We start from the raw sequence: 24,080 nt of genomic DNA on the forward strand, positions 1-24,080 counted from the left end.
GAGATTATGTGAGAATATTTTTTCCCTTCAGCTTGTTTGAATGAGCAGTCCTGAGATAACAGTGTGCCTTTTAACATCTGCGGTTCCAAAGCGTAATTATTTAGCAGTTTTGATTGAATCTTTTAAGACGATTATGTAGCAAACACAGAAATGCAAATATTTTGTTGCCCCGCTTTCAGTGGATGGAGGATAAAAAAGATTTTGGGCGTCTTACTCAGACAAATCAAGCAAATTATAGCTGCAAACTCTGGCTTTCAGAGATCAAATTAAGCCCAACAAAGCTGTAATTGCTTGAGTTAGACAGATTAATGCATTAATGGAAGTCGTGCCATTGTTTGGAGCATTTTAAAGATCTGTTCACGTTTTCCATCTTGTGTCACATCATGCTGCTCTGCTTATATTATGTCAAATACAAAGAGTAATTATTGAGAAAAAATGTAAACTTTTTATTATTCATGACAGGTCAGTGAATCTTTATGTGAAGAAAAATTGTATTGTCAAACGTTTTGGTAGTTGCAGTAATGAGTTAAACAGACTGATACTTTGCTTTTTTGGGGGGGTGGAAATGGATGTCAACTAATGTTTTTTTTCCTATTTATTTTGTGGTTTTATGTGCATAAATTCACTACAAATAGTGTTAACTTACAATCAACTTTTTATGCTACTGTTTGCTCTGCAGTCAGAAGCAGCTGAATGTAATTAACCCACCCAAGACAGACAGATATAGACAAAATCATTGCTTTCTTGTATCAGCAATCATTATTTTTGAAGAAAAAAGCTTGTAGTTGTCATTGCTTTGTATCAAAACAGTCCTCAAATGTAGGTAAATCACAGCTAGGCATTAGACATGCAGTAATTATTCAGCCAGCGCTCATCAACTCTCCGTTGACTGGCTTTGATCGGTGGTCAGCAAAAACTTAGCTAATCGGTGCTGCACTTTTATTTTAATAAAAATCAGACAAAGGCTAGAGGTATATTGAATCATTACTCAAGCCGTTACCTTCTTGTATAATTATATGTGTAGAGAACGCAAGATAATCTGCCCCTGTTTTATGCCATCATTCACAGAATAACTTAAAATGGTCAGAACTACTTTGAAGAAGCTTAACATTTAGTGGAACAAGCTCAGTTTGGGTTTTTGATCATGTTTTGCTGCCGTTTAGCCTGTGTGTGTTTAATGTTAAAACTTTATCACCTGAACATTGGAGCAAATGGAGATGCAAACTTCTGTTTCTGTTTCCAGTTCTTTGACCCAAAGAAGTCAGATTACTCTCAGTCTAATTTTAATCAGTTTAATTATCAATGTACTTTTTTTAAACTAGCAAGTTTTAAAAAATGTTAGAGATAATAGTTACATTTTTGAGTCCACCTCACCTCATAAAAGTCGCTTTGTGATCTCTTCTGTCAGATAGCTTACATCCGCAGAGAAGGGAAAGTAGGAGAAAGATAAATTCAGTGAGATTTTTAAGTTTATAAAGGCGCTGGACCTCTTCAGCACGACATAAATCTGCCAAAATATAGTAGAAACCTTTCACTGCATTGCAGGTGTTGTCTGCTGGTGGCTCAGGCCAGCCGCCAATCTGGAGCAGAACGACATGCAAAACGGCTAAAACCACCTAAAACTAGCCGTAAACTAAACAAACAGGTTTAATAATCGGTATGTAACTGACGGAGAGAGAGGATTTTAATTTGTGGTTTTTGAGTTGTTGCTGCGATGTTAGAGTTGCATAGATTCTGCAGCAGAGGAACTCCTGCGTGGCATACATTCATTGTGAGAGAAGATGTGCTCATGAATTTTCAACAATCGAAATAAAATCTACGGCAGACTTGCTTAGATGATGACCACATTATGTAAAACACAGAGTCAGATGCGTAGTGTGATCTTGTGTCCTTGAGATGGGGGATTAAAACTTCAGTGCCGCCGCACAGTGAGTCAACGGCTTTTTGATAAGAAACACAGTAAAGATGCTATTCTGCCCAAAAAAAGCGTCAAGAACCTGTACTGAAATTCTGCAGGAAGTACTGGCTGGACTGCACAAAGTTATTTTCTCTGATGAATCGTTTGCCTAATTGTTTGGGACATCTGGAAAATCATTTGTTCCCAGGGGAAAGGGTCAGCGTTAGCATGAAACCGGCGCGGCGGCAGCAGTGCAGCGTCCTGATAGAACTAGTCAGGATCATTGACGGCACGGCCTGTAACATCGAGACACTGATTTATCTTTTTGATGAATTCACATTTTCTGATTCCTGAAACTTTTGAATTAAAATATTTTGTTTCCCACACTGCTGAGTGTGAACGTTTGCTGAGCGCGTCAGCGGAGTTCAAGGAGAGACTTTGGCTGCATCCAAACTGTACTCTCAAAGCAGTCGTGGTGGATAAAGTGTTTGTGCTGAATTAATCGGTTAAGTTTTATACAGTTTTAAAGATCGAGGGGATATTAAGATCAGAAATACTTAAAGTCAGAAGACTTTAAAGGACTTTAAATCGAATGAGTGTGTGCGTGGTAGTTCAGTGGAGAGGTGGGGTTTAATCGAGACAGGTATGCCCCACCTGTAGACGCTGCAAAGATAAGATAAGCAGGTCAAGAGGATGGATGAATGAAGATGGATGCTTTGTAAGAACTCAGGTTATTTTTGTCAGGAATTAGCAACTTTGTCTGATGATCTGATACATTTAAATGCGTGTTACATGGAGATATAAGTAAATATCCAGTTACTGACGGAGTTTTAAAGTTTTATAGTAATACTTTTTTTTAGAGTCACATTTCAGCCTTATCCTTGTTTATTTCTATTTGACATTCATAATGTATTAAATATTCAGGCTTCTTAGTTGTTATTACATAAATAATGAGCACTGTATTTGATTTATTGCAGCCATGCTAGAGTTGGCATTTTATAACTTTAGGCTATTTTATCTTTTAATGTGTATTAAGTTTTGTGGCGGACACTCAGACACGATGCAGACATCCAGCATGACGCAGTGAATTAATAGCTGACATTCTCAAACAAATTGTTAGGTTTTTTTTAATTCCATTTAATTTTTTTGTATTTATTTTTATTAGGACACCACAGAAATATGCAAAAATAAAATCAAAGATGTTTACCCAGGCACCAAGCTGAGCTTCAGATCGTTAAAGGAGAGCAGCGTCACAGGGAAGGCATCAGGGTCATCAGCAGCGAACGTCCCATTACAGCATCCAAATGTTTATCTTAATTAACACGGCGGCTCCTCTGGAGGGATCGTCACTGCTGAGGAGCTGTGGTAATGATCTGTCGCTCACATGAGCCACCAACACATTAACACACACAGCCTTGTGCTCCAGCAAAGCCTTCTGTTTTATTAAGAGTCTACCAAAAAGAAAATCGAGTTGGATAAGAGTTTTTACACCACTGAGCTGGTGATTGTTCTTGGAGTGTGAAGAAGTCATTAAATCTCCTCTGTCAGTGCTCTGGATAATTATCTCAGATTTTATACAGTATAAAAGACGCCACATAGCGTAGCTCTCTGATAATCTGTGCAACAGGAGACGTTTATGTCCAATACTCCTTATTAATACATCATAAACACACTTTTACTGGTGCTTTGTATTTCTTTTATGTGAGGAGGATTCATGCTCTCAGGCTAAGTGATTTCTCAGGGGATAGACTCTTGTTCATTAATGAAAAGCTTGATGAACGGCTGTCACAAAACTCAGACACGTTTCTGCCCCTGAAAACAGCTCTCTTATGGAACGCTGTGAAGCGTGTCTTCATCCAAACCCTTCTCGACTGAAGCGGACTCGTAGGCATCAGAGCATGTAGTTTTTTCATAAGTTGCCATAGCAATAAAGCTCCTTGTCTACTATCTAATGATTGCAGGAAGGGTGAAGCATACAGCTTCACAGATCAGAGCAGCAGGGAAAAGGCAAACACTTTGCTCAGCGAGGCCGCCTGAAGATTTCCTGTATGGATCTGGGCATATCTGTTTCACACATGGAGTGATGTTTGCTTGTTTCCTTCCTTCAAGTGTGCATTTGCTGATAATGTCGGACAACAAAGGGGGGAGTTCTTGTCAGGTTTGTCACCTGTTTTTTTTAGGAATCTCAGGTTTTAGACGGTTTTTTTTGTTAGTTTTTTTAACTCCTAACAGGTTAATGAAGTATAATGCCTTGCAAAAGTATTCAAATCCACTTTTATTGGCATTGTATATTAGAAACCAACACAAAGTAATACATAGTTGTCGAGTGGAATGGAAACTGTACATGCTTCTCAAAATGTTTAACAAATTAACACATGAACTTTTTTTGGGTTTTTTGTCTCTAACATACAGCTCTTGAAAAATTAAGAGACCAATTAAAATGATCATTTTCTCTGATTTTACTCTTCATAAGTTTGAGTAAAATGAACATTGTTCTTTTATTCTGTGAACTACTGACAACATGTCTACAAAGTTCCAAGCAAATATTTAGTATTTGCAGAAAATGAGAAATGGTCAAAATAACGAAAAAGATGCAGAGCTTTCAGACCTTAAATAATGCAAAGAAAACAAATGTATGTGCATTTAGAAACAACAATACTAATGTTTTAACTCAGAAATAAGTTTTTGGTGGAATAACCATCAATGGGGCTCAGTGCAGTGGTCTCTTGGTTTCTCCAGAGATGCATGTTGCCACAATTTTTGTCAAATTATGCTCTACTTTGTGTTGGTCTATTTCATAAAATCTCATATTTCACTCTACTAGTTCCCAGTTAGGAGCCATTTAATTTATTTCTGGGTTTTGTAATATTTTTGTCAAACAGCAGCCAGGCAGAAACGAGGAAAAAGGCATAAAGTAACGTACAGGAGAGTAAAACTGAACCAAGATTTATTTTTAAATGTTAACTCTGAGGAACTCCAGAGTAGGCTGTGATTGAAAAGTTTAAATTTTACAGCTTTTACACCAGATAGTAAAGGTAAATAAGAAATAAAGTTAAGAAATAAGAATAAGAGTAAATACGAAAATAACTAAATCTTTTTGTTTCTATTGCCAGAATCACTTTATAGCTAGCAGACAATAAAAAAAAGAAAACTTTTTTTTAGTGCATGGAGAAGACACAGCCAGTCAAAGTGTTGTGAGTCTCATGTTTAAAGCTGCTGTTAGTTTTGTGTTTATTCTGCCTGATTCAATAAAAAACAGCAACAACTGAGCTTTAACATCAAGTCTTTGTCTCTTTTCATCACATTTTGTTATAATATTGCCCGTCTTATATGGGTCGGTGCACTGTGTGACTCTGAGCTATTTACAGCTGGATCTGCAGGTTCTTTGTTCATAAACGCTGTCAGGTCTTTTTATATTACCTGCTGGTGTTAATGAGTCCTGTTTGAAATGTTGCAACGTGAGTCCAGGAATCTGGAGCACAAACACTGACTGTTGTTTAAAATAGCAATTATGAGCTCAGCTGGTGATATCAAGACGTCTGTTATCAGGGATATATAAACACGTTTATTGGTGTAATTACGTTTGCTTTCCCTTCACTGTTTTAGTTTAAAACTTGAAGGTGCCGGAGATGTTTTTAGTGATGTTACGTCACGCCTCTCTTCTTCTCTTTTGACTCTTTTACCTTCACAGATCACCACAGTGAATTATCTGTCTCCATTTAAATATCACAGATTTCTGATTATGGAAAAGCAAACCAGATCTGCTCTGTTTTTATAGTTGCTTGTTATGAATACTGTTAGTTTTTTATGTAATATGAGTTTATCTGATGTTACTACTGTCTTGTGTTCCTTCAGAAATTATAACTGGGATGGTTGTGTAGAAAGAAGTTTATAAGTGAGGAAAAGTTCACCAAGAAGTAAGATGCAAAAAAAGTTGAGACTCGACAAGCCCAAACTCTGTAAACAAACAACTAAAACATTGTTTCTCTTGTTGCACCGTCAAAAGTTTTGTCTGGATATTAATAAAACATTTATGTAATGTTGTGGGAAAAGGAAAACAAGAGAATTGAAACCAAATCACAAGTGATCAGTCTGATGCAAATCAGTTCAGGCTGGAATATATTTCAGTCTCTGATGGAAAAGTTTCTCTGGCGGCAAACAAGCTGAATTTGTGTCAGATTTTTCTGCAGTTTCTCATGTTGCAGTCACTCTGACATTTCCAGTTACAATCATCTGAAAAATTTTTTGGAAACTCATATTTAATATCACTTTTAGCAAGGCCAAAAATCTCAAGCAATATAACCAAACAAATCTACACAAAATGTTTTAAAACATTTCATTAAATGTATAATAAAATGGGACGGCCACATTCATTCCCACTTAATATGGCTATAATGACACATAAAATGACTTCAGGTCAACATGATGAGGATGTGGTTATTCAGCATGTTGGAGATTTTCTCTGTTTGGTTCAAATTTTCAGACTTTAACAGCTTGTGAGTCTGGAAAGTGACTTTACATCATTAAAATTACAACTTCCCACTTTATGGAAAGTCTTTTAACACTTCCAGCATAACCAGATTGGTCCAAACATGTTCACCCCGACAGCAAACCGTAAGATGCTAAAAGAAATCTCCAAAGGCACTGAAATGGGACCTACAGCAAGATTCTGCTATGAAAACTGACATGAAAGTTAATGTCTGTGCAGGCAGAAAGTTTTCCAGAGAGGAAATTGACACAGCCTTGCACTTCTTCAATATTATTCTTTGGTCAGATGTAAATATCAATTAGACATCAACACAGACAACATGATGGCATAAATCCCACAAAGGATTCACAGAAAAATCCCTCATATCAACTGTGAAGCATAAAGTCTGAGGTGTCATGGTCAGAAGTTGCGTTGCTGCAGCAGAACCATGGCAACACACCATCAACAATTCATCCGTTCATTTTTATTATGCATCGGTTGGTGCTTGAGTAAAACATGAGGCCGTCTGTAAAAATCAATTGAAGTTGAAACAGATTTGGAACCTGGAACATTGACTCAAGATGGAAAGAAAGTTTCAAATTCACCAGGAACCAGATGAAAATCAGGAGAAAGAAAATCCTGTGAGGAATGAGGCAAACTCTACAAACTTACACATTTTGTTTATATTTTTAACATAACATCACTTTCTTTTCCAGAAATAAATCAAATTTTAAAATATTCATCAATATTGACAATTCTAAAGAAGTAACTGGATATTTAATTTGATATCCTAGTTTATCTAAGTCACACCATATGTTGTTCTGAATTCTTGTTCCTAAACCTTCAGCTTGTGAAACCAAACTGAGGTTTAGTTTGAATTCAGAAAATTAAACACCAATTAATCAGTAATTACTTGTTAAACAGTGAAAGTGTGAGGTTTTATTAGATTTAAACTGACTGATGGGTAAAACCTGCGTCTATCACACAAATCTGTTAAAATCTCCCAGTTTGTGTTTAATTTTTTTTTTTTTGTAGACTTAGCTCTGCTCCAGCACCAGGTACTAATGAGCCGGATCTTCATCGCTCACTAAACATTGATTGTGGTTTTCTGGCAGAATTATTTTGTCAATACTCACAACTAAAATAATAATTCCAACAACAAATATTCCTGGAAAGAGTATTGGAGGATCGGACAGAGGAAGCCTTTCTGGCTTCGCCTGTCAGAGTCCAACTTGGAAATAAGATGAGTGGGTTTGTTTCAAGCCGTCCCAAACACTGTGATGAATCTTCCAGCCTAATGGCCTCCAGGTCTCAGAGGGTTGGATTAAAGAGCTTCTTCTGGGCCTCTCCTGCGCTCTGACGTCTCCGCCTGTCTGTGTGAGGGAGACAGTGCTCTAATAATGTGTGTATAAATTTTACTCATAATGTTTTTACATTATGAAAGAATGAAATGTGGCCCTTGAGAATCTCAACTTTGCCTGGGAAATCAGTTTTTATTAACTTTTTATAAGTACAGTCACTTTTCTTTTTTTTTTTTTTTTTTTTTTTTTTTTTTTTTTTTTTTTATATTTCCTGTTCTGATGCTCTGTTTTCATTACCTATCAACCATATTCATCAAGAAATAAGATTTAATGCTTGGAATGTATCATTATCTGTGAAATAAATTGAATACGAGCGTTTTATTACCTGACCTTAGTGGAGGAATGAGCGATGGCTGACCTTATGATTCAGTTCATCTTTATAAATGTGCTACTGTGGCTCTCTCTAACCTTTATTTCTGATTATAAACACATTGACAAAAAATTATTAGGTGATTGAAAAACTTTTTAGATTGTAAAACTAATGCCTCTCCGTACCAGTGACCCTCGACAGAAATAACACGCATAATAGCAACTTGACAAGAAGTGTTGCAAGGCGGCAGCGTAGCCAATTATTTTCCAGTCAATATGGAGCGTAAAGCTGACTAACTCTCGCAGTGTGTTGTGTTCCAGGTGAGCTGCTTCTCTCTGCCGCTCGCCAACCCGTTGTTGTCTGTACCACTCACTGGTTAGTTAGTTTCAGGTACTAATTTAAGCCGGACCTTACTGCCTGTTGCCAAACAGCAGAATAAATGTGTGTGTGTTTGAATCTGGTGATGCATTTTGGATCGAATAAAGATGAAAAAACTCTCAAGCGGCACTTGTAGCAAGAAATGCAGTTTGATTTCCGAAGTAGACCGCTGAAAGACGAGATAAAGACAAAACAGGAATACAACTTGATGCCACTACACTTCATGTTCTTGCTGAATGTTTTTCACGAGCTTTAGTTTAACTTTCGAGCAACTTTAGGGATTAAATTGTCTAATTAGAGCTTCACTACAGCAGACTGATTTCTGAGGATGCAGGTTGTTGCATCCTCAGACTGATTTCTGCAGTCTGAGGATGCAGACTGCAGAAATCAGTCTGCATCCAAACCAGCAACAACAAATCAGGTTGTTGCTGGTTTGGCTTTTCTTTTTGCTTGATTGGTCGGTAATTTTATTTTAAATAAGTGTTGTGTCTTGCGTTGGATTCTTCTTATTAAAGAAATAGGTGCAATATTTTAGTTTTTTTAAAGCAAATTTCACAAACCTTTACTTTGTAATTTCCGTCAGCTTAGTTTAACCTGTCCTTCTTGCTAACATTCGTGTGTCTTTGGTGGATAACTCCCCTAATTTTAACATAGCAGTGGCATAACACTGAAGCAGTGCCATTGAGTTACTACTTTTGTTATATTTTTAAACCCTGGTATCATAGTAACAATGTTTTATCTAGTTATATAAACATATTGCAGTGATATTGCATGTTAGGTTATTTTTGCATCACAGTTTCTCTGCTGAGTTTAGAAAACGTATTACATTTTTATCACTAAAGCCAACTCTGGCATCTAAACAGCTTATTTTAGTATTACTACTTCTAACCCTCTGCAAAAAGAGAAAAATAAAATGACTGACCTCGATTATTATTTGATCAAAATGCAGCAGAAGTGGCGAGAAACCCACTTTCTTGGTGATTCCTAAAAGTCTTTATTAAAACTAATACGAATAAAAAAGCAAGTAACACGTATAAATGTTATAGGAGGTAATGAATGTTGTGATAAATATATATAAGAGAATCTGTCAGCTGTCGGTCAAAACAAACGAGGCTGGTTCAATGATCATCACTGATAATTCACCAAGTATTGAGTTTCCAACGTTATTTAAGCTGTTTAGACTTTAAAACTGTTTTGAGTTTAAATCAGGGACACAATATTTATTTTAAAATCAACTCGCGTTAAATCACTGAAACTTTTATCTAGCCATGTATTTACACATTCATTTTCTCTCTGTATTGATTTTGCTGTTTGAATAAAAACTACAGCACTGTTGTTTAAGCTGAAACAAGCTGAAAGTGAAGCCTCAGAGATGTTGTCTCTCTATCCGCGGCCAGCGCCATAGCAACACAGCGTCTCTACCTGGATACTGAGCGCCGCTGGCCAAAGACTTGAGTGATGGAAAAGTGCTTCGCCCCTGCAGCACCTGGCTTTTATCCGTCAGCCTAATTTCAGTCGCTCACACATTTCTCACAGATGTAGTTTGTTAAAAAGGACAGGTGGTAGGAGATGTAGCTCCCACTAGTTTGGAGAAAGGCCGAATCCCATTTTCTAACTTTTTTCTTTTGAAAATAAAAAAATTCACAATAATATTTCATGTGAAACCTTAACTATTTTAGTTTTTGCTTTTCTCAAAAATGAGCAATCGTACCAATCATATAAAGAAGACCAGATAATGGTGACTGTGACTTTCTAACATGTTGTTTAGTATACAGTCTGGGTTTTTACCCAGACAGAATATCTTTAGCTGAAGCTACTTGAAATTTGAAAGCATATCATACTCCTTGCTTATCCACCACACTTATCCATCCTCCACCTGCCAGCACAGAAAACATAATGGTGGTAAATGAGTGTTAATTTCCTGACACTCATTACCTCAAATTATGTCCATTATTGTATTTTTAAAGTAATTATTTATCCCACAAAAACAGGTTTTAATGACATAATTTTGTTTTACTTTTTTATGGCACTTCATCCACTAAGCATCAAACCCTTTTTCTAAATAATTCAGCAAATAATTATTTGAAAGGACTTACAGATTACAGACGGAGCATCAGACTTTCATCCCAAGATGGTTTGGTGACCAATAGTTATTTAAAAAGGACACTGTGAAAGAAACCACGATTTTAAGTACTTTGTTCTTACACTGTAAATTTGACTCCCTTCATCCTAATGCACACTTGCTATATTTGTGACAGGACAGGAAGACTTACAAAATGAGTTGATTTCTTCACATTTGGAACCAATGTAGGACATTTTAGACATAATTCAAGTTGATAAAGCTTTCATGTTTTCTCTGAAACAAAACTCGCATTATTTTGATCAAACATTAATCCCACTTTTCAGAGGTGAACTATTAATACTGGCTAACCTTCAATTATATTGAACTGCAGAGCCATGGAGCCCAGCGGTTCTGATCTGTTGAGGAAAGTATGACCGGTCAGCATAACATCAGTTTTCTGATTTGTATTATTCATGATGCATTTCTGTGCATCTCCAGCCCTCTTCTTGCCATCCCTTTCATATCTTAATCTGCTTGTTTTCCCTTTCGCCATGTGTTTGTCTTTCAAACACAGCAAAACAGATTCAACAATATTTTGTTGTATCTGACAAATTACTGTCAGATCCATCAAGAAACAAGCCTGTACATTATGAAGAATTTCCTACTCTGATGGTTTTAAGCTTTTGCCCTCAGACTTTCTGTCTATAGAGGGGCTAAACTGGCATGAGTCACTTGGAGTGGGCATCGGAGTGGGCTTGAAAATAACACCATTTTCAGACATTATAGAGCAGAACTATGGTTGATATAATTTTAGAGAGTGAACATAAACTGTTACACGTCCTGATTCGCCCTGACAGCCTTCTGGTCTTAAAGGTGGCAAAAACAGCCAGTTGATGACAATAAAACATTTCTGAAAGTGCACTCTCTTGAGCATCATCAAATAAACTTAACGTGTGAGAATCTTTTTCCACAACGCCATCTGGGAAGTTTTACACATACAGAAAAACATTTGGGAAAGGGTAAGGGCTTCAACAACTCAGCAGGTGATTGAATTAAGCATCTGCTTAGCTGCATCCCAGATAAACTTCAGTATCAGTCAGTAAATATCAGCAAATACCTTTGATTGTTGTGTCAAAAAGCATAACCTTAAAACAATCAACCAGAAGATAAAATAGCCCTGATAGTTTGTTAGAAAATGGAAAATGGGTTTTATGTCATATAAGTCATATATTCCTTAATTCTTGTTGTGGATAATTGGCAGTTATACCAAACTTATTAGACTCCAATATATCAAATATCGAGGTTTAAATAGTTTTAACAGGTTTTGTTGTTTGACCAAGATATCGAGCTACAGATGGCAATAAGAAAAAAAATCAACTGAATTTGTTTTAACACTTTACTCAACCCAGGTGTTGATTTTTGACATTCGAAGAGAGGTGGGCGGCTCCTGTAGAAACAAAAAAAAGAAAAATATGTGTTTTTCTGTGGTTTATAGTTCATCTTTACATAGTTTGACATGTGTTGCACATTCGGTGAGCAGTTTGCACCCACACGTTTTGAGAAACTGCTCCTTGTTTGCTGCTGATAAACGGATCAGGACGCCTGAGTTGACTGCACAACATTTTTACCTCTGAAATTTGAGAGAATTTGTTGGATTTTGGTTGTTTTCTTTTTCTTTTTGTCAATCAAACCGAACCCAGCACATTTTAACCTGTGAGTATCTCAGTGCCACTGGTTGTTTAAAGGTTAAACAACCTTTTACTTTGAATACTGGCAGCATTTCTATAGATGTCTGTATTGTATAAGCCACTTTTGAGGTGAAAAAAGGGAATTAGGGAAGATGACGATATCGTCTACAACCTAAATGGTGACTGATTGCTTGTAACATTCAGAAAACTTAAAATCTGAAAACATTCACGTTATTTTGTACATTTACACCACTGCTGCTCATTTCTTTCTCCCCAACTCCAACATCAGATTGTAATTATGTAGGCATAGTTAAAGTGAAGGGAAGCAGCAGAAAATCTCTCTTCTACGTACATGAAGTGGGTAAATGCCTTGCAATCCGCAGGTGTTTGGCTCGATTTTAACATCCTCCTGTCACATGTCGATGTGTCTATTGGGCACATCGACACACTTATACACTTAACCCCAAGTGTATAAGTGTGTATCAGTGGATACATGTGTGTGTGTGTGCGCACGTGCGTGTGTGTGTGTGTGTGGGGGTGTGTTTGCGTGTGTGTTTGAGTGCTAATGTGGTTTGAGTGGTCAGTGTGACAAGAAAAGCACTATATAAGTTCAGTCCATTTACCATAACTGCACTCCAGTAGTGCACCTGTCAAAAAGATGCTTTTCTTTTCTTTTTCTTTTTTTTTAGTCCCACAACCTGATGTTTGGCTTCAAAAAGCCACTTCAAGCTAATGCTATACTTACTGGTTGCAGGGGAAGTCTGAGTGCTTGTATACAATCAATTGTTCGATGAACAAAAACTATTCAGTTCTGCAACATCAACCAAAGCTGGTTCAACAATACTGGGATTAAAAATTGACCTCCAAACTTCATCAGTTTATGCTTCAGTCAGATTTATTAGGTCAAGGAGAGCAAAAGTAGCAGATAACTAGAGCCAAAACCATGTTGATTTGGAACTGCAGAAACGGAAATAATTATCTATTTATTTACTATAATAAGTTTGTAGTACGTTTCCATGCATTTGATTTTGTTTCTTGCACTTTAATATCACACTTGTATTTTTGTTGGGGAAAGACAGTCTGATCTAATTCAAATTATGGTGAGAAAAACATGCAGGAGGAAAGTTTGTATAGAGTATTTACTGATTTATTAAAAAATACAGAACACATACAAAGTAAAACCCTCAGTAAAATGTTTTTTAGAAGCACAATGATCTCCTGATTGATCGCGTTGCTAATTGAGATTATTAATTTAACCATGACATGAATGCTGCGTCCTTTGACCTCGGCTTGACGTTGTTCTTCTCATTGAAGCCAAATTTCTGCACTTTGCTACTTTGATAATCATAGTCAAGCTGTCTTTAAACAGAAAAACACAGCTTTCACAAATCTCATCCACTTTCCTTACATAGAGGATCTATTGGGATCGTTTAGTGTTGACAATAAGCGCCTCTATGTCCATTTCCATATTTCTTATGGAAAAGTCTTTTTCCCTATAAAACTGTCCAATTTCTGTTCATAAAATGAAGCGGTTGCCCTCTGCTATCCTAAATGTTGCAACATCTCTCCATACACGCCAGTGCAGATGTGGTTTTATAGATTATTGTACCAGAAAAGTCAGTTTAAAAACTACTTGTTTGAATATCAGTGCAGTAGGTTTTCTGGACTTTAAAAATGCTGAACAGATGAAGTTTCTTTGATTAATGGCGGAATATTACCTGCAGTTAAACAAATGGAGGTAAGCAGTGTCTCATCTTTCAACCAAACAAATCAATCTTCTCGACTTGTCAGATTAAGTGAACAGGAACATGTTTTATTGGACATCAGTAATCAATTAGCTGATTGACTCCTCTGGATGAAGGATCAAGAATGTTTAAAGAGAGTGCCCAGTAATTTAGGCAGGACATGGGGTTACATCTTCTCCACTGTTTGACATGAGGAACAATTTTCCTCATAGAAAGCGTCTTAATTTATGATTTCACTGAACAGGGATGAGTGGAGCGATCAATCCCAGGTCAATTCTAATATAATCAAGCTGGGACAAAGAAAATTGCATCCTGGTTAAACCTCTGCATATGAACTTCAACTTTTTATTAGTTTATCACAAAGTCAAATAATATTGACATCATACAAGCCTCTCTCGCTTTCTGTCAATATCCACTGTTTAGGAGGAGATTCCTGCAAGCCTCCAGGTAAATCAGAAAAAAATCATCTTTCCTGTAGTTCCCTTTTTCTCCTACTGGACAGGGTAATAAGTTTCAGCCTGACTGGTTGTGTTGCTGCTTATTTCTCCTGGGCTGTGAAGATCAGAAATCTTTAATCTCCAAATAGGAAGATGATTTATTTATTTTAGGCAAAGAAAAACACTCGCGCGAGCAGCAAAAATATTTTTCCGGAGGCTCCAAGTGTCAGACATGATCTGTGGTCAAATGCAACAATTATTTTACCCTAAAGTGTGGAGAGAAAAATCCTTTTGTGAGGTGAAAAATACTGTTGCTAGTCCACATTTCTTTCTGTATGTATGTAGTTTCTTCTTCTAAGAGAGTGGGTCCGGCTTGGTCTTATGACAGCAGCGGGTTTCACACTGAGAGCGGCATGCTGAGTCTCATCACAATGTGTGGCGCCGGCTGCGTTCATGTGTTAAACCACATCTACCCGGCTGTCCTGCTCAGCGTGTAGCAGAGAGTCTCTGCTGCGCTCCCACCCATCGCTAACCTCCCTGGTTCACCTCGATTTAGTTACTCTGCACTTAATCTGATCCTCAAATTAGGGGAAAAAAATCATCTTGGAGACCTGAGAGGAAACTTGCTAAAGAGATTACCTCAATGCAGTTAGTGGAGCGACGCCTACATGACATCACAATCTGCTGAAGACAGACAGAGAAAATACATCGCTTATTTTACCACATCTAAAGCTTTTTTCTGATAAATTTTAATTTTAGAAAGTGTACGCCTACAAACAGTTTCACATTAGTTACTCAAACACTTGTAGTTTATTCTAATGATGAACAAAATGGAATGTTTATCGGTTTTAAAACTCTTTGTTTTGTGTTTTTGTGATTTAAAGCACTCTGAACTGCCTTGCTTCTGGAATGTGCAATATGAATAAACTTAATGGATTGATTTCAATATTGATGTCGATGGTGACAGCCTCGTTTTTTCAGTCCTCTATGTAAGTTTTAATAACAACAAGGCATTGAAGGCAATTATAATCCATCCAACATTTGAAATACATTACCAAAATGCATGGTGTCACTTTAGATATAATATTGTAGTAAATAAGACAAGCTGGCCTTTCAGATTGTGATATTGCAACATAAAGTGAAGCTCTATTTGCCGTCCATTTCTAGTCACAATCAGACTGGAACACAATTTAATCAGTGAGTTGATAATAAAATACTTTTACCAAATTTATCTTTGTCTGATAGGATTTGTTTTACTGTCTGAAACATTTAGGTCTTAAATAAAGTGAATATTGTTTCACAGTCATGCACACACTTGTGTTACATTTTGATGAGATCTGCCCCTCTCTGCACATCAGGTTGACTGCAGATAACAAACTAAGATTAATTGTAAAATTGGTTTTTCAAGTGAGGAAATAATGCTGAGTTTTTATAAACTCTGAATGCCCTGCATGTCAGAGTTAAATTTAAAAGAAACAACATTAAACGTGTTTCTTCTTAGGAACCGGAGAGAAGATGAGTTTCCACAGAAAGCATTTCATTTTGGATTTTGGGTGAATTCATCAAACAATGGAGACTTTCTTTTCTTTTCTTTTTTTTTTTCCTCAGGATTATTAACAGATAACAGGAAAGCAGCATCTTCACACCTCTGTTTCTGTCTCTGCAGATGTGATCCACACCGTGGGGCCGATTGCCCAGGGAGGGGTTGGCGAGAGGGAGAGGAGAGCTCTGAGGTCGTGCTACTGGAACAGCCTGCAGACTGCCACCGAAAACGCAGCTCGATCTGTGGTGAGAACATCTGGATGAGATGAATCTGACAGGGAACAGCCAGGGAGGGAGAGAGGAACGATGACAGACGAGGTTAAAATGCAGAGAGCCCAGAAATCTGTAAGAGACCAACAGAGGACAATAGAACTAAATTGCAGGGTTTACTTTGTGGTGAGCATCTGTAGCTGCAGGAAAACCAGAGGTAAAGAGAAAAAGATTGATCATATGTAGTCTTTTCAAAGGAAACTCTGTTCATGCTGAGGCAGAGAGAGGAAAGCAAAAAGGGAGTAGGAGTGTTGTATTGTTAGGTTATATAGAACACGCCGGATTGGATGTTTCACAGAGAACAAAGTCAGAGGAAAAACAAGAAACATGAAATAAAAGCAGAGGTGTGGAGGTTAGGAATAAAACCCAACACGTCATTTATCAGCGGCTGCTGCGTCGTTTCATTTCTGACAAACCCACAGACAGATGCAACAGTCATCCCTGCACATCCACAAAACGGCAAGTCATATGTTTCTGTTTGGCCTCGAGGGAGTCGTGAGTCACATCTGCCATCGCTGTGTGTTAAAGCTCAGCAGTCAGGTTAAATGATCTGAGCAGGACGGGGGGGGAAGCGTCCTGGCATCTGCCGGCACTGCCGCATCTGACAGCAGGTTGAGAAGCTGCCAAACGTGAAGTTTTCTGGCAGCCTGACTCACATCACGGGCTGCAGGTTCGCATGGTTCTGCTAAACATGGATCTTATTGACTTACAGTTACAGTGCTGCACATGAATTATCCAAATGAACATCTTGGTTCTGTTAAACACGTTTAGGTTCACCCGCCGTCATCTTGGTCATTTTAACTCGAGTAGGATTACATTTATTTCTCCTTAAAATGCTGAGGGTTAAGCTCTTTAATGTTGCTTTTTATTGCCGGGTATGTTAGGAGTGGCCTTACACACTTATTTATTAATTATAGACATAATTTAGATGTTTTTTTGGTTGGAATATTTAAAAATGATTAAAACAGTAGCTGTGTTCATAGGTTTGAGGCCTTTCTGGATGATCTGTGAGACAAATTGTTTTATTTTGCCTTCCTTGACTGTTCAGTGAGTGTTTCAAAGATGTATTCCTGGCACGCATTTAGTTTTCTCAGCTTTCAGCTTCCTCCATTTGAGCTGAGGTCATCTTAATTACAATGTGTCTGTGGGGTCACATAATTGTTGTATGCTCAGGCTCCTGCCGCTTCAGGCAGTCTGCCATGCTTCTTCCAAACATGTCTGTGTGTAATTGTTTTCTAATATACTCTGCTTTTAGAAACAGTTTCCACTTTCACTCTGGAGTTCCTATCAGCAGTCAGTATCCAACCTGCAGCCAGGAATCAATCAGTCAAAGCACTTTTGTATAAAACGAGAGCAAAACAATGAATGAAAAACGTCAGAGAAAATAAACAACGCAACAAAATAAACTAAGTATTGGTTTGACGGACTCAGGAAAAATGTCTTGCTCATAACAAGGACGCACTAGAAGTGGACTTATTTTGACTGAATTTCTAAGTATAGATTATAAAATCCCGATTAGTGTTAACATTAAGTATGCGCAGTAAATGAAAAAGTACAACCAGACAGAATAGAAGTAAAATTTAAACCTAAATCAAAGTCAAACTGGAATAAAAGCTCATTCTTTATGACTACAGAGCAAAACGACAACCTGGACCAAACCTCTAACTTTTATTTAAGATCCCATGTTTAGGGGAAGCTGGACTTTTCAAAAACCATTTACTGTACTATATTAGATTATAATATTAGATAATGTGTAAATAATAAACTGTACCAATGACATTACTGACCAGAGTGAAAGAGGCTTTATTTCGTCCCTCAGCAGAGAATTAGCTGCATGTGCTGAATGAGACGGCCCTGACTGATGAAGAATAAATGATTTACAAGTTTTAAATGAAGGATTTTTTAAATTATTATCATTCATTGAAAGCTTTTCTGATTAAATTATGAAACTGAATACAGTAATCATGTGCTTGAATGCATTCCAGGCTAAAGAAAAGCTTTTCTTTGAACTTTGAAAAACAAGTTAGTCGTATAACTTAGCTGTTTTTGAGCACCTTTAGCCTTCGTCTCAGTTATAATAAGGAAGCAACAGAATCGAGCTCAGGTTGATGCTTTTTGTTAAATTAGAGAGATTTTAATGTTAAAGGTTACAAACAATTGTTAATAAGCAAAATCCTCACTGGTTGTTTAAGACCTTTAACTTTATCTAGAACACATTTATCAACTATTTTGGAAATATTAAAAAGAAACGTGACTTTAAAATCTTGTTTTTTTGTTCTATACGTTTCCTTTTAATAAATATGTTTGGAGTCATGAAACACAGGATGATGGATTAAATACATAAGCAGCTTTATCACATTGTTCAATGTGAGCCTGAGGATTAGATTCTGGTAGATGGATAACAAAATAAACTCTGGACCCTCGACGCTACTTACAAGAGTGTTATTATACGATAATAACACAAACATGATGGATGTAACATGGGTTGCCGCTTGCAGAGAAGCCTGATAAAACTGCAGACTGACAAACAGTGCAGTAGTGGTGTTATATAGAAAACCACATGAGAGGTTTTTCATCTCGAGCAAAATGAGACATTGGTGAACAGAGTTGTTTACTCTGAAATAATGTTTTTGTTTTGAAAAAAACAACAGCAGGTGTCAGACGCCTGCAGCCTTTTTTTTTTTTTAGGAACTTACAGTTTTTATTTCACAGTTACAGCCACATACCCGTGGAGGTGTGTGTATGTATGTTTGTGCTTGTTTATCTGTCCTATGTTTGACAATTTGTGGCATATTTACCAACCGTCTGAAGACTGATGGGCCTTATGGAGACCAAAGCCTGGTCCTAATGTGGTAAACCCATTGTTTCAGGGTTAGTCTATAGAAATGAATGAAAAATGAATGGATGTCAGTGCAAAGTTATTGTGAAGACAGATTATTGTGACTGTGTCTGGAAACTGAATGCATCTAAATGGAAAGCTGTTGTAAAATCTGCCTCCTTGGAAATGCGAGATTAGACCAGAAACCGCTGATTTGAATGATCTAAATTCATTTCACAACTGGTTTTACTCCATATTAGTGATTTACAGGCCTCCTTATGTGGGCATTAAATTCATTTTCCTATTCATAGTGACTGAAAAAGGATTTGTTAATGAAGTAACATTGTTCTCACTTTACCAGAGATAGTATGAAAGGTCAAAATTACACGTGATGCTGCAGCTTATCTCTGTTTATTAGAGTTTTCTAAAGTATTACAGAATTTAAAACAGAAAACCACTTGAATTGCTCTGAGAATGAACCAACATACTGTATGAGTCTTTTCCTTATTCTGAAATAGCAGATTTTAGCAACTGGTTTGAATTATAGATTATAAAACTGTGCCAAACTATGTTTTAAATAGTTCAGATGAATAGAGAAACTATTCACTCATATATAAAGGACTTAATGTCTACTCTGGGTAAAAGTGGATTTTTTTTCATAATAGTTTAAATGGAAAAATATAAAATTAGCTCTAATAATTTGTCATATTAGGATAACTGTGAACATATCTACAAATGGGAGTTTTCAGATGTTACTCTGCTGTTCTAGTAGATGATGAAAAGTTCATGCTTGAATAGTTTTATGTTGAAATGAAAGATTTTTACTTCTGCTCATAGACATACATCACAAATTGAATTTTTTATGAACAAAATGCAGCAGTCGTGTGTCACAAGCTGTGCTTTAAAGATAAATAAGCTTGGTAAATAATGTAGGATTCTCCAGTCCAGGTCAGATGAGGCTAATTGGTGACCTGAGGTAACGTAGCTGCCAAAAATAAAGGAACAAACTGTGGCGCTTCCCTTTGCAGCTCCACCAATATGTGTTGTGATGCATATAATAAAATCCAGATTAGATAAATGGCTTTTTAAAATGTTTAAAAAGCTGATATTTAAAAAATAATGAAGGATCTTTCTTCCAGTAAAATGTGTAGGATAGTTTTCTGATATGAGCTGAAATGGAAACGTGTCTGATTAAATCCTCTGCCTTCGTTTCTCCGCAGGCTTTTCCATGCATCTCCACTGGAATCTACGGTCAGTATCTGTTTCCTCCTCAGACCACAGCGACGCATCAACGTTCGTCTGTGTGAACGCGTTCCGTTACTGTCTCCGTTTACCCAGAGTGCCGAGCCTCTCGTCTCCTCTAACCCCGAGGTGGTTTACAGATTAACGCCTGGGATTATAGCTGGCAGATTATGATAGATTAGTTCTGAGATTGTGTCAGAGTGACTGTAATCCCTTTCACGCTGGCAGAAGAGGGAGTTTGGGATAGTGCTTAAACACAGCCTGGGGTGCCGATGCTATGAGCTCCAGTTGACACCTCTCTGCCGCTGCTGGAATGCAAACAGGTCCAGATTAATTTGGTTTTTAATTTGTCTCTTCTTCTCCGCTGCACCTGTTTTGCCTCACCACTTCGTCTCTTTCCTGATTAGACTTCTGAGCTGCTTGGAAAGCGTAGAGCTCCAGGGGTTAGAGCTCCCCCTACAGGAACGTTACAGCGGCTACGAAGAACACTTGAGGAAGATGTTAGCTGAGCGGTAAACCAGAGCAGAAAATCCAAAAATGTTTTCTGTTCAGTTTTTAAAGACGATGTCAGAGCTTGGAAACAGTTGTCTACACAGATTGTATTTATGTCACTATCCCACCAAACAGATGACTGCAGTATCACCATGTTATTATTTTACCACTCTTCCTAACAAGTGGCACTTTTGAAAGCTTCATAATTTATCTCAAATGATCTCCGATCCGACAACCAGCCATGGTAAAAGGGAGAGAGCTTTAATAATGTCACCTGGCAACATAAAAAACTCAGAGATGTTATCGGTGGATTCAGAGGAAAAGCTTGGCATTGTTCTGTATTTATGCGAGTTGAAAAAGAAACGTGTTATTATGATTAATATGCCTTTGTTACAAGAGATCTGTTACAAAACAAATATGTGATTTGAAGCAAAAGGTAAGAAGGCGACTGTCAAAGTGGACATTTCTATCCGTCTCCATGTCTGAAAAGATATTAAGACATGAGCAGCATGAAGGAGAACAGTGAGGGACTCAATTTCCACATCCAGTAATAAAATGTAAAACAAAATGCCAGATGATTTTCTGTCTTCTCAGCTACAGATTAGCTTCATTCACAAAAGGCAAATAAATCACTCTAATCTATGAAAAGACAAAGTTGCAGAATTCAAGTGCCTCTCCACCTAGAATGAAAAATTAGACTTATTGCAAAAAAAGAAATCGAAAGAAGTCTTTCAAAGATTCATAATGATGTCTAATTAATAGCTGGAGTTCAGTTTCATTTTCTGCAACAATTTTGATTTTCGGCATTGTTTGCCATTTGATAATGTCAACTTCTTCAGGTTTTAATTACAGCTTAAGTTGTGCTAGAATATCAGCCGTAAGCTCAGCTCTTAATTAAAGTGAACGTGAACTCGTGTTATTCACATCTGATTTTTATTGGTGCTGAATATCAGAGTTTTTTACAGTTTTTTATTTTAAATTATATTGAAAACAGAGCTAACTACAGTTTACAGTGTTGGTTTGTCGTGTCTCAGTCGGTTTTGATTTTAGCACTGGTCCATGTTCGGTGGAAAAAAGACCCACATGGAGGAGAGCAGAAAGGAAAAATAACTGAAATCTAGTCCGTAGCACAGCTTCATCTTACAGGAGCTTAGAAAGCAGATGTTTCAAAATCTGTTTCTGAACCATTTGATTGAGTTCGTATTAGAAGTTATTTATTAGGACTTTTTCTCCAGTCAGTCATGCTAATAAGTCCAAGGTGAGAAAAGGTCCAATGAAGTCAACTTAAGAAGTATTTGACTTTCATATTACTCTTGAACAGTGATCAGATTGAATAAACTCCCCACCTGGAAACTTCTTCACCTGCCGGATGATTAAAATGTGATGATACATACTGGCAACTTTTCTGCTGAAAAGGAAAGTCGATCCAACCCACTGAAATAAATCTCCTGTGTAATACAACAAATATATCTTTAGATAAATTCTCTATCTTTTAAAACCATAATAAAAGTCTGACCTTTACTGCTCCGAGACATCCATGTTTGAAAGTTTTTTTTTTTTTAAATGGAAATCTGTTTTCACGTTTCTCTTTTTGAAGAAGAGACTTGTTTAAGAAAAATGTTCACCAGGATGAAAAATAGTTTGTGCAGCCAAAATCTGAAAGCAATCAAACAGAAGGTGTAGTGAGTAAATATCAGAATGAAATAAATTACAGGCCTCCCCTTAAAGCCTAAAAGGGCTCAAGTTTCCAGCCTGATGCTCATCACTCTTCTGTCAATCAAAAAGCAGCAGTGAAACAGAGCAGGACTCTATGTTTTAACTATGGTAGCGGATAAAAAGTGGATAATTTTTATTTTAATTGATTATTAAAATGGTCGTTTTGCAGCCTTACTACTAATTAAACTCTAATTCCAATTCAGTTCCCACAGATGGAGCAAAACTATGTTTTTAGTCATATTAAATTTGTTTGTTTGGCCAGAAAATGAACATTTTGAAGCTTTTTTTTTGTACTGGTAAAAGGTCTCAGCTGCCGAATATTTGTGGCAGTCCTGCTCCGTCTGTCTCCTCTCAACCAACAAGTGTGTTGTGTCTGCATCTCTCCGGATTAGGCGAGGCGAGGTGAGACGAAGTGAGGAAACGGAGCTCAGAGTCTCAGAGTAGTGGAGAGAAAAACATACCTGTCTCCAGAAAAAAACACAACATCAGCCAAGTGCAGCGACACAGATCTGTTTCTGCACCTGTTCTCTCACATTTTTGATATTCTGTGTGTTTGCGCAGGATATCCACCTGAACAGGCGGTGCATGAGGCGCTAGCAGCCGTGAGGGAGTTTCTTGATGCACATCATGACAAGGTGGGTCTATACGCGTGTGCGTGTGTGTGTGTGTGTGTGCGTGCGTGCGTGCGTGTGTGTGTGTGTGTGTGTGTGCGCCTGCATGATTGGCAATTTTTCCCTGCCATTTCCTCCAGGTATTATTTCTTTCACAGCTGTTGTTTTTTGTTTTCTTGTAAGTGCGAGAGGGTACATCGAAAAAACACACAGTGACACGCGCGCACACACAGCCTCCCAGTTAAACGCACACGCCTAAGTTGTGGCTCTCGTGCTCATGGCCAAGTCTGCGTTTTAATTGGCTCCTTGCGGGACCAGGCCCGAGTTGCTCAGAAAAAAAACACACACATATGCACACACACATTTTCCCCCTGGAGAAAAAACAAGCAGAGAAAAGACAAAATGATGGAATAGATGACTGGAGGGGGGGAGAGAGAAGGGTGCGATCGGAGACAATCGGAAACTTTCCGATCGGCCGTTTCTGAATCCTCCACCTGTCATTTCTGAAGCCCCGCCCCCTTACAGGCGCTTGGTGTCAGGGGTTATTATTAGCTCTCTCATCTCCAGAGGCTCTGTCGCAACACCGGCGGACCGATGCCGTCAGCCTGTGCGAGCAAAACAAATCAAACATGTACATCACGCAACTGAGCCCAAAAGAGCCTCACATGTTTGGCTGTAAAACCAGAAAACTAACTCAACAGGGCACTTTTTTTCCTTTTTTTTTTTTTTGTATTCCACCCACAAGTTCCTCTGCTGTGGGTTTTTAAAGTAAATAATTTAAAAAATGACTTTATTTGCATACATTTGAAGCTTTGAGTGTGCACAAGAGGAAAATGAGCGATTCTTCTTTAATTAAACCCCCCTCTGTTTTAGATGTTTTACATGGAGTTTTGTTGGGCCTGGTTTGGCTCGCACTGCTGTTGTGCGGTAAATGAATTAGAAAATTACAGACACAGTAAGACACAAAATGGACTCGAGACACGAGGCAATGTGCCAACACACCACATCAAACGCAATAAATTTATTTATGAAACTACAGCAAA

General features: G+C 37.5%; 1 protein-coding gene across 3 annotated transcripts in view; it reads left to right on the top strand.

The window, feature by feature from the left end:
* macrod1 (mono-ADP ribosylhydrolase 1) overlaps positions 1-24,080 on the top strand; it is a 173,748-nt gene that overhangs the window by 138,585 nt on the left and 11,083 nt on the right. For all 3 annotated transcript variants that reach the window (XM_008420437.2, XM_008420436.2, XM_008420435.2), the window contains 3 exons: positions 16,013-16,134; positions 20,197-20,227; positions 22,988-23,061. In XM_008420437.2, coding sequence (XP_008418659.1) covers positions 16,013-16,134; positions 20,197-20,227; positions 22,988-23,061 — 227 coding nt within the window. The remainder of the gene's footprint in view (positions 1-16,012; positions 16,135-20,196; positions 20,228-22,987; positions 23,062-24,080) is intronic.

The sequence above is a fragment of the Poecilia reticulata genome, linkage group LG10 (assembly GCF_000633615.1).
Source record: "Poecilia reticulata strain Guanapo linkage group LG10, Guppy_female_1.0+MT, whole genome shotgun sequence".
Classification (NCBI taxonomy): domain Eukaryota; kingdom Metazoa; phylum Chordata; class Actinopteri; order Cyprinodontiformes; family Poeciliidae; genus Poecilia; species Poecilia reticulata.